The sequence below is a fragment of the Panthera pardus genome, unplaced genomic scaffold (assembly GCF_024362965.1).
Source record: "Panthera pardus isolate Hobbes unplaced genomic scaffold, ASM2436296v1 HiC_scaffold_16, whole genome shotgun sequence".
In the NCBI taxonomy this organism is placed as follows: Eukaryota; Metazoa; Chordata; class Mammalia; order Carnivora; family Felidae; genus Panthera; species Panthera pardus.
In genome coordinates this window covers 119,753,872-119,765,402 of record NW_026526721.1, presented here as the reverse complement: position 1 = coordinate 119,765,402, position 11,531 = coordinate 119,753,872, and the positions used below count along the sequence as shown (strand labels likewise).

The window sequence follows — 11,531 nt, the reverse complement described above, 5'->3', positions numbered from 1 at the left end:
TTTGGCCAAGGAATGCGAGACCCCCCGGCCCCCCAGTCAGCTCCCTAGCTGACCAGTGCACATCTTCTTTAAGGAGCCGTTCCCTCCTCACCCACGAAATTCAACTGGCTCGCACCTACTAAGGGCTGGCGCCTGGAAGACAAATGAAATATCAGCCAGCCCTGAAAGTTAAAAAAAGGAGATTCTCTAGATTCCTGGACCGTGATATACAACAGGCAACCGAAACTCACAAAATTCAGCGGAGTGGGCGGGGCCGGGGAAATTACTGACACCGGAAGTCAGGTGGCACAGCTCCGCCCGAATTCCCTATCTCGGCAGTCGACTATTCAGCCTTGAAGGCGCCTCTGGCGGGCTCCGCTGAGATCCACTGTTTCGGCGTTCGACTCGCCCGTGCTGCTGCGGCCGCCGAAGGAGGGGCAAAACTCAAGATGGCGGACAAAACGCCAGGCGGATCTCAGAAGGCCAGTTCGAAGGTAATTTCTTAGAGGACTTCATAAGTCAGTGAGTTTATCACTGTCATCTGGGGCCTACAGACTCTTCTGGCCAGCGGGAGGAGATTGGGGTGGGAGTCCGCGTTCTGGTCACTACGGTAGGCCCGGGCGCCGACGCACTGTGGTGCGCAGGTTGAGAGGCCTGGTGTCTCCCCTTAGTCCTAGCCTGGATTTGGTTGGAGGCTGGCGGGCCCACGGCGGGTGGCGTGAGTAGTTCGGCCTGCGTTTGGCACTGGAGGGAAATCCGGGATTGAAACTGAGGTCTGAAGCCGTGAAAAAGCGCCCCTGTATCCCTGTTTGTGGCGCTCTAAGGCCGCCGGACAGCACCTGGGAGAGGCGGGAATCTCTTCCCGGTGCTTAAGTGTTTGCCTCTCTGTCCTCGGTTCTTTGGTCCTAGATTTCACACGCTTCCGGCTTCTTTCAGTTTACCTCAAACCCTCTCCAGGGAATAAATAACATCTAGGGCTGCAAGTTGTGAGGGGAGGACCAATGGTGGAAGGACGCGGGGTGGGAAGTGCAGAGGCGGGAGCAGTTCTCCTTTGCAGAGCTGCCTCACCAAGGTTAACGCTACGCTCTACACGTGGTCTTGTATCACTTACGAGGAAGTATAAAATGAGCGCTCCTTTTGAGGGTTCACTTTCAAGAGCTCGGGATCCCCTGCATCTCCATGTTGTGTGTTCTTCCTTCCATAGACTTGGAAGCCACTTTAGATTATTAAATTGATTTTGAGTTAACAGGGAAACGTGTGCACATACTGTGAAACCATTGAGCTGTACAAGTAGTTTAGCAGCAGTTAGGTGGTGGTTACCATCAGGTCTTAGTTGCCGTCTTGGGCCGATCACTGATTGTTTTTTTGCTTTGAGTTTCTCAAGTCCAACACGATATTAAAAGTAGTAAGTATTGCCTGAAGTAGTTCTTAAGCTTTTGATGCCAATACAATAAGTTGTGTAACAACACTTAAAGGTTCTAGGGACTGTTAAATCTTGCAGACGTGTATGATTATAAGTTGGTTATTAGGAAATTAAATTTACGGTAGACGGGGCGAGCCTTAGTTCTGAGAAACATAACCAGCACATTTTATACCTGCTTTATCAGTTTCTAATAAATAGAATCTTTGTGCCATTTTGTGGATGATGTTTGTAATTAGCTCGTAACTAGTAATGGCTTTAACGGTCAGCCTTTAATTTTGTAGAAACTATGGTTAGAGGGCCAGTTTTGGCTGTTTTACATCCCACTTTTACTCCTTGTCAGTTTCTTCCTTCCCCAGTACGTTTCCTGTCGGTGTGGAGGGGAATAGTTGGGTACATCACTCGGGCCACTTAACAGATTCACAAAAACAGGCCTGCTGTTAGGGAACTATTGGGATAGTTCGAGCATAAGCTTCATGATTTTAGTTTGTTTTCAAAGTCGTATTTTAAGTATCTCCTATTTGAGGTTTTGGATACATTGAAAACATTTTAATGTGTATGTTCAGGCTTCCTCCTAAAATAGCACTTCTCATGGTTGTGAGGGAGTAGCTGTTTCTATAAGTAAATTGTTGGATCTTCCAGTAATAAATCTTTTCAGTTTATATATTGCTTTAGGTTATCATTAGTTCATGCTATTACGAGATTCTCTACCAATGTCTGTGAAAGGAATCAGGGTATCTCAGGACTCAAAGGATATCGGTGTAATTTTCCCCATTAGTATGGAGGGCTGTACGATGCAGTTAAAGATTATGGATTTTGATGACAAGCAAAAGACCTTTGGGTTCAAATCATGACTTCGTAATTAATTGTACTTGTCTTATTAAGGCAAATTGCTTAAACTCTTGCACTTCATTTTTCTCATTTGTAATATGGATGTAAATCTATTTTTTACAGAGTTGATGTAAGGATTAAGTGAATTACTGTCAATAAAGTACATAATAAACCTTAGTTCCTTTTTCCCCTCTCCTTTTTGTCCTTAGAGGAAATAGAAAGTACTTTCTTTTCAAAATGTTGTATAAATTCGAATCCTAAGATTTTAGAATCTAAGTCATCAACTATCATATAATGATGCCCAGATTGCTGCTTTCTATTTCTCACACAAGTGCTGAATTTATTGGAGAGAGTATCAGATCATTTTGGCTAATACTATAGTATTTGGAATTTCTAGTCTTGATCTCTGTGGTTTGGTTTTCCTTCCTCTGGCAGAGCAGATGAGTGACCCATTCTACAGTACAAATGGAACGTACAGCTTCTTCTGTTTCTTGCTCATTCTTTGGTAGTTAAATTCCCATTGATATAGTTCAGGATGCCTGTTAATCATGTTTCTACACATCGAGGAGAGTGTTAATTCAGATATGTACAAGGGAACGGAATGTACAGCATGGTAACTATGGTTAATACTGTATTGCATATTTGAAAGTTTCTAAGAGTAGATCTTGAAAGTTCTCATCACAAGAAAAATTATGCATGGTAACATGTTAACTAGGCTTATTGTGGTTATTAAGTTGTATATCTGAAAATAATATGATGCATGTCAATTGTACTTTAATAAAAATAAATTAAAATGTACGATATGCAGGATTTTGATGGCAAATTATTTGATGTATCTTAATTGTTTCCTATGCATTTATTTCTGTTTATCACCAGATGAAAATACTGCTTTAAAGGAGAGGGGTGTTGGTGCCATGTTGTAGCTTGATTTTGGGAGGAGAGACCATAATCGTTTCCTTAGAAAATTGTTAGACGCGTTTCCTAGGACTTTAGTTTACAAAAATTAGTGTATTATTTTGATTTTAAGGATTTTGTTTGCTTGTTCAGCAAAATGAGGATAGGCAGAGAATGCGGTATTTTCTTTCCTTCTGCATTTCCTGTGCTGGTTACACTTGCTAATATAGTGCAATTATGCACCCTTTTATTTCCCTCTGTGACAGGTTTTTTTTTTTTTTTTTTTTTTGCCATAGTGTAAAAAATTGGGTTAGGTAAATTGAGCAGGTAGAGCATACTTCCTTGGACTTCCTTGGCTTCCTTCGACGTTTACTGCTGAATTGTTTAGAAAACTGTTAGGATTGCTGATTAACAAAAGTATTTTACCTCTTTTTTTTTTTTAAACTTCTTTTTTTTCTTTAATTTTTTTAAAAATTTATTTATTTATTTTGAGAGAGACAGACCACATGAGTGGTGGATGGCTAGAGAGAGAGAGAGACGGGGAGAGAGAGTCCCAAGCAAGTGTCCACACTGTCAGAGCAGAGCCCGATGTAGGCTCGAACTCACAACTCACAAAACAGTGAAATCATGACCTGAGCCGAAATCGAGAGTTCGACACTTAACCAACTGAGCCTCCCAGGTGCCCCAAAAGTATTTTGCTTCTAAGAAATGAGTAAAATGAGGTTACATTCAAGGCTTGTAACCCTTAGATATTTATTACTGTCTGTGTTCCTTTTTTTTTTTTTTTTTTTAAACACTCTTTTTGAGAGAGAGAGTACACGTGCGAGCCAGGGAGGGGCAGAGAGAGAGGGAGACAGAATCCCAAGGAGGCTCCAGGCTCTGAGCTGTCAGCACAGAGCCCGACATGGGGCTTGAACTTGTGAAGGGTGAGATCATGACCTGAGCCAAAGTCGGATGCTTAACTGACTGGGGCGCCCCATGTGTACATTCTTTTGATGGTATCTGAAAATATGTAAGGTTTCGATATGGTGAAACATTCTAAACAAAACACAAACCTTGAAAATTATGTTCTTCATGGTTTGCCATTTTTAGTTTAGAGTGAAACTTTATTATGTTATGATTGTAACTTTATCTTAAAATATAAGGTGGATAGTTCAGTGAGTGGAAGGTTGTCTTTTTGAGGGGAGAGTGGAATTATGAACTTCCATTTTCTTGGTTGGTGCTCTTTAGAAACTTGAGTATTTGCAGCTCTGGTGCTTGAATATGACTCGATACGGTTTTTAAAAATTCTCATCGGATTGATTTCTGAAAGTCCAGTTTTAATTTTCTTTTGGTTTTTATTCCTGAAGCTTTATTCTTCCTGGAATGTAAACTTATGGAAGATACTCATTTGCCTTAGAAAGAGAGGCTCATTTGGTATGCAAGTTGAAGACTCCTGCCTCTCTACCACTTTTTTACAAAGAGCATCATTTTTTAAAAATAAAAACAAAAACTTGCTACAGGATATTAAACTTGAAAACACTAATGTTATAGATAACTTGTCTCTTATACTATCATTAAGCTTTAACATTTTATTGCAGACCAGCCATGTGTTAGATATTTTGCTGAAATAACTTTTCAAAAAGGAAGATGGTATTTGCCAGTAGCATTTGATGCTGTTTGGTCCTGTTAGATGTCTCTTCCTTGAGGAGTTAAAATTTTTTACTGGCCTTTCCTCAGTTTGGCCTGATTACAGGACATTCAAAATGTTCTTAAAACTTTTCATGTATTGATATGGTTTTGGATGTAATTTTAAAGATCATTTCATGGGGTACCTAAGTGATCCAATCCGTTAAGCCTCTGACTTCAGCTCAGGTCATGATATCACGGTTTGTGGGTTCAAGCCCTGTGTCAGGCTCTGCGCTGACAGCTCAGAGCCTAGAGCCTGCTTCTGATTCTGGGTCTCCCTGTCTCTCTGTCCCTCCCCCACTTGCGCTCTGTCTCTCTCAAAAGTAAATAAACATTAAAAAAATTGTTTTTTTTAAATAAAGATAATTTCAGGTTTGTTATTTAACTTTATCATATGTGGTACATGTCTCAGTGATCTTATAAAGTGTTTTTTGAGAGGTAGACCTTAGTTTAGTTAGCCTTGGGAGAGTGATATTAAAATAGGTACTTGCTACACTTGTTAGTGAGTGGACAGCATAGTATGTTGACAGTGGAGTGTAACTTAATTTTGTTGGGTACGTACTTGTTCCTGCAGGTTAGGTCAACAGGTATATTGAGGCTCTGTCACTTGGCAGATCTTGTGCTTGACTTTGAGGAAGAAAACTTTAAGTAAGACTATACAAACTGGGGAGCATGCTGTTTAGTGAAAAAAAGTCAACACATAATAGTACAAAGCAGAAGTACCTAAAAGTTTAGAGACAGAAGTGACTGCTGGTTAAATGGAGGGTGGCAAGGAGGAGACTTGAAGAATAGAAGAATTTGTGTTCTTTTGAACAATAAGCAGAGGTTATAAAGAGATGGGTAAGGTAAAGAAAAATCCAGGAAATAGATTCGTAAATAGTCTCTTATTTAGCCAGTGCATAGGGCACTTGCATAGGGAATAAAAGTTGCTGAGATGCAAAGGTAGGTTTGAGATAAATAGTGGAGATTTTGAATGCTATGAGTAAAATTGGAAAGCCATGGAGGCAGGAAAGAGATTATTGGGACAGACTTTAACAAGGATCTGGGAGTGAGGAGGACCAGTTTAAAGATTATTGCAGTGCTCCTGATAAATTTTGAGGATTGTTTCAGAAATCTCACCTCAGATCTTCTCTGGGAAGCTTTTCCTAACAACTTCGCCACTCCCATTAAGATTTACCTTGCCCCCTGTGCTTTTGTGGCCATTGTTTTACTTGACTCTTTTATTAGCTCCTTAAGACAGGAAGTATGTCTTATTTTACTTTATAATATCTCTACTGTAAGACATAGTACTAGGAGATAGTTGAATTAAGGGAAGATCTAGACCATAATGGTGTGTTTAGAAAGGAAGAGTCCCCATGGGAGAGCTGTATTAGAAGTGGGATGAACAGAATTTGACTCACGTGATTATGAGGGGATAAAGGAGTCCAGGATGATTCTGTTATAGGGCTGTTGCTGGCCAACACTTATTGAACAGTTATGCACCAGGCACTGTTCTAAGTATGTACTTTACCTGTTTTTGTCCTTCACAACAATCCTGTGAGGCAGGGTGCTCCTCATTTTACAGATGAAGGAAGTAGGGCCAAGGTTACAAAACTGGTAAGTGTTAAAACCAGGAAGTCTTATTCCAGAAACTGCTCTTAAAAACATTTTACTACTTCCATATTATGAGTGATTGAGAGATACAATCCAGTATCAGACATAAGGCTGATAGGAGAAGCTAGTTTGGAAGGAATTTTAAATATATTGGGTTTGAGGAGCTTGCAGACATTCAGGTGAAAATAACCAGGAGGTAGTTTGAGAACAGATTGGAATCCACCCGAGGTACTAAGGTCAAAAATAAGGAATTAGAAGTCATCTCAGTGCAATAAAGGTGTTGATATGCCACCTATGGAGAGATTGTTAAACTTGTGGAGATGCAAGTTGTTGCTTTAGAAGATGAGAGGAGAAAAGACATTTTAGGAGTCAGTAAAGGGAATGGAAAGCTCAAGGGGCAGAATGGCAGTGTTGGAGGAGTGTTGCTGTGGCTAGCCTGCTGAGTTGAACCAAGTTTTTATTCTCAGCCACTAGGATGTAGTGCCATATGGTATAGAATAGTTGGTTTCACCTTTTAACTCCTTAGCAATCATGAGAACAAATGATCCTTTTTACTTTTGGGTGTTCTTGCTGTCTTTCATCACATCTGTACTATCTGCTTTCTCTATCCTGAGATAAATTTCTCCTGTGTCTGCTTCTTTATTGTCTCAAGCTTCCCTTATTCCCTTTGATTTCTTGCTTTTGGGTCTTTTTCATTTGGATGAAGAATTGTGCTGTAGACCTCGGAAGATCTTGAATCATCATTAATTTGTTGTTTTTCAGTTAAAAAACATAAAAACCAAACTCAGGACAAATGGTAGTCAGTTCTAGGTTAGGAAGAGGGAAGGTCAGCTTCTGTAGTAGCATTACATTTACTGTTTACTAGGACCATTAGCTTTAGAAGTTGGTTATTCTTTTTAAAATCTTATTAAGTACTGTTTGTATATCTCTAACTCTTCTTAAGTCTAAAGAAGTTTCATTCTGAATGCAGTGTAGTTATAGCTCCATATCAGTGGGAAATATCTGGTTTGCAGTAAATGTGACCAATGCCATCTTAGGTTAATTGAAATCAGCTAATGCATCTTCCTAAGCCATGCTGTTATTTTTAAGTCCTAGAAATGATTTGAATATGGTGGCATAGAAGTTTAAATAGCGCTGTCCTATAAGGTCTTGAGTGTTTACTTATGTGGGTGAACTTTAGAATTATTTTTGGTAACTTTGTCCCAATGCAAAGATTTCCCTTTGGGGTATTGAGCTGTTGAAATTGCATTGAATATATAAATAAATTTGGTTATAATTGACATTGTCTTAATAATGTTTATTCCCATCCAGGAATATAATGAGTCTTTTCAAAAGGTAACTTGAATAATTGAAGCCTTCTATAAAGTTTGTGTTTTCTTCACCTGGGTTGTGTACATTTCTTTAGTTGGTTTCTAGGCGTTTTCTGCTTATTGTTACTATTGTGATTAGGATACTATTTTTGTTACCTACTAGGTTAATATAGTATATTGGCAAGCAGTTAAATTTTTTTTTTAAATGTTTATTTATTTTGAGAGAGAGAGAGGGAGAGCTAACATGCATGCTCTCACATACCCTTCTGACTCTGCAAGGGCCAGAGAGAGGGAGAGGGAGTCCCAGACAGGCTCCTACTCAGCACAGAGCCTGATGTGGGGTGTGATCTCATGACCATGAGATCGTGACCTGAGCCAAAATCAAGAGTCAGATGCTTAACTGACTGAGCCACCCAGGTGCCCCTCTTGGTTTCACTTTAAGCGTTTAAATATATATAGAAATAAGTCAAATCTCATTACCTAATACCTCGCAAAATAAAAACAGCTCAGTGACAGAGTTAAATTCTGGGACTCCTAGTAAAAATTTCAGACAGATATCACATGTTATTTAGTTAATAGTCTTGCAGCTTGGCTTTTTTGTCTTTAGATGCATAGTGGAAAAAAATAATATTGTATGCTGTATATAATTTGATCTGTAGATCAGTTAGGAAAAATATGAAATTTTACCAGTTGCCATTGTCAGGAAGTGCCATTATTTGAAGACTGAACTCCTGTGCAACAATCAGCAACAGTGGCATGCCGAATTAGGAGCAGCCCCCATAAAACAAGTTGTAAATGGTGGCCAATTGTGGATTTGATAATAGGATTTTCTTTTTCTTGAACTATTTGTGCAGTAGCATTTGTACCTTTTACATTCAGGGTTTATGTGTGGATTTTCTTGTTATTAGAATCTGCTCCTTAAATGACTGGGTAGTTGGAAGGAGGGGAAGTTTCTTTGCTGTATAGCAAGATGTTGCTGTTCTGTCAGTGTTGTGGCAGTAAACAGTGTATCTTATGACTTGGGAAGAGCTTTTACACAAAAATTCTGTTGTAAAATAGTGGTTAGTTTTCCAGTCTACAGTTTAAAAGGTTTAACTATGCTTCAGAGATATCCCACTCTCATTTACATATTTTGGCCTATATGCTTCCTCAATTTTAAAGAATTGACTTGCACATTCATTTTGGGTCACAACCTTTTTATAAGTCATAGATTGCCTTTGGTTTTATTAGCTGAGGAGAAATTGCTACAAGTTTGGGAAGATTAAGTCTGTATAACCTGAGGCACCCTTGTTTTGTTAGCATAATATATTTTAGGATCATTTAAATACTGACTTTCTTTTGTAATAATTGCAGACCAGATCATCAGATGTTCATTCATCTGGATCTTCAGATGCACACGTAAGTGTAAAAGGTGATCTTTGTCTTCTTTCTCTTTTCCTTCCTTCCTTCCTCCCTCCCTTCTTTTTTTCTCTTCCTCCTTTCTTCCTTCCTTCCAGCTCTATACCCAATGTGGGGCTCAAACTCATGACCCCCAGATTAAGAGGTACATGCTCCACCAGCTGAGCTAGCCAGGTGCCCCTTGTCTTTTTCGTTAACATTTAATTTCTCTCTGTGTATATTCCTACGTTTATAATTTTGCTTGATAAATAGATAACAATTATATTCTATGTGTCCTTTTCTATCATGTTTTTAGCTAGGTGCACTCTTTTTTGTGTGTTCTATTTGCACAAGTTGGCCCCCACAGACCATGTTAGAAACCAAGTATATATTGCACAAGTATATATATGTGCTTATAAAGTTCTGTACATATACAAATGTGTGTACTTGTACATTGACTATGGTTTGCATTATACACACTTGTTCTTTTCTCACTGCACAATAAATATACCTATTGGAAATCCCCGCAAGTCAGCAGTCACAGCTCTAATCTGCTGGCATCATTCCATAGGGGAAGGTACAAATTATTAAGCTGTTTCTCTATTGATGAGCATATACCTGTTGAAAAGCTTTTTGATATTTTGAATAATTCCTCAGTAAACATTCCTTTACATGTTATTACAGCAGTGCTCAAAATCTGGTTTCAGACCCTTGGGGGTTACTGAGAATTTTCCAGGGGCTTTGTGAGTTCAACTATTTTAAATAATACAAAGATAATATTTGCCTTTTTCATCATGTTGACATTTGCATTAATGGTGCAAAAGCAATTGATGGATAAACTGTTGGCATCTTAGCATGAATCAAGCCAGTGTTGTCAAAGTGGACCAGTAGTCATTGTATTCTTCCCCACCTGGCACAGTAAAAGTAGAAATATGCTAGTTTCACTTAAGAATGTTCTTGATGAAGCAGTAAAAATTATTAATATTTTGTCCTTGCCTATGGGTCTCTGTAATGTTCTGTATGATGAAATGGGAAGTACATATAAGGCACTACTGCTTATCAGAGTGTGATGTTTGTCTTGAGGAAAAGATAATTGCCAGATTATTTAAGTTGAGAAATGAAAACTGGCTCCTTTTTTCATGGAATACCGTTTTTACTTGAAGGAACAACTGACAAACTGGTTAATCAGACTTGGGGGTTTGGCAGATATTTTCTTGAAAACTTAAGGGAACAGATCTGTTACTTCAAAGAAAATAATTATTTGTTGCTGATACAAAATTTGAGCTTTTGGGTCTAAGTTAGAATTTTTGGAAACTTTTAAGGACTTTTCTGATAAAATCAATAGTGATATTAAGGGATGAGAGTTTTGATAGTGTATAGTGAAATTTGTCACTATTTGGACATTTGGGTTATTTGTACTTTTAGTACTACATATGTGATTTTTAAAAACTCGTTTTACTTTTCCTGAAGATGGATGCATCGGGACCCTCAGATAGTGACATGCCAAGTCGCACACGACCTAAGAGTCCAAGAAAACATAATTATAGGAATGAGAGTGCCCGTGAAAGCCTTTGTGATTCTCCTCATCAGAATCTCTCAAGAGTAAGTGTTGATAAAGATGAGAAAAGATTAATGATTTTAATCTGTCTTGATCAAATTTGGTAGTTGAATATTTTGGTACTGGTTGTTTCATCTTGCACTATTTGGAAATAGCATTCTTTGTTGTATTTGGGTTAATGATAAACAAGTTCATGTAAGGAAATGTTTTTTGTAGCTAATATGTGAGCTAGATTTCACTTAAAATTTAAAATTTTATTGAAAAAACCAAGGAGTGTTTTTGATATAAAATGGTTAATAGTCAGATTTATTGTTCCTCCCTTATAACATTTACTGAACCAAGTGCCACATGACAGTCACTGGAAATAAACAGATGATTAAAACACAGTTCTTGCTCTTGGAGAGCAAATAGTCTTGCCCTGGGAAGTAAACAGGAACAGGTACTGTTCACTCTGGTTAGTGTAGTGCCCAGGGCAATATGAGAACCCAGAGAAGGAACTTCTTTACCATATGTATCTGCAAAGTGTTCTCACGCTCTTAGTCTTTTCTATTTCAAATAATTTTTCTTGTGATTAAATTTGGGATGCTAATATATTAATAAAAATAAAATTTGGAAATATAATAAGACAGTTATCACCAGCCAATATTAAAATTCGTAACACTTAATTTTTCTTGTTTAATGTTTCTAAGCATAAATGTATTTTCATGGATGATTGTATTTCTTTGTGTAAACATTCCATAATTTCCTTAACTATTTTTCTGTTAAGTGTGTAAATTTAGCTCTTAGGATATAAATAAAATTGGAACCCTTCCAATTTTTTTTTTGTAAAATTATGGTTTTCATTGAATTTGTATGTAATTTTGCTGTTTGAACTTCTTTTTAAATGTTTATTTATTTTGAG

General features: G+C 38.0%; 1 protein-coding gene across 3 annotated transcripts in view; it reads left to right on the top strand.

The window, feature by feature from the left end:
- Window positions 1-277: 277 nt before the first annotated feature.
- Window positions 278-11,531, top strand: part of U2SURP (U2 snRNP associated SURP domain containing) — a 53,407-nt gene continuing 42,153 nt past the window's right edge. The window contains exons 1-3 of one of the 3 annotated variants that reach the window (XM_019438690.2): window positions 278-473; window positions 9,049-9,093; window positions 10,543-10,674. In XM_019438690.2, the coding sequence (XP_019294235.1) occupies window positions 429-473; window positions 9,049-9,093; window positions 10,543-10,674 (222 nt within the window). In that variant the 5' untranslated portion in view covers window positions 278-428. The remainder of the gene's footprint in view (window positions 474-9,048; window positions 9,094-10,542; window positions 10,675-11,531) is intronic. The other 2 variants (XM_019438676.2, XM_053903750.1) reach the window with 2 other exon arrangements.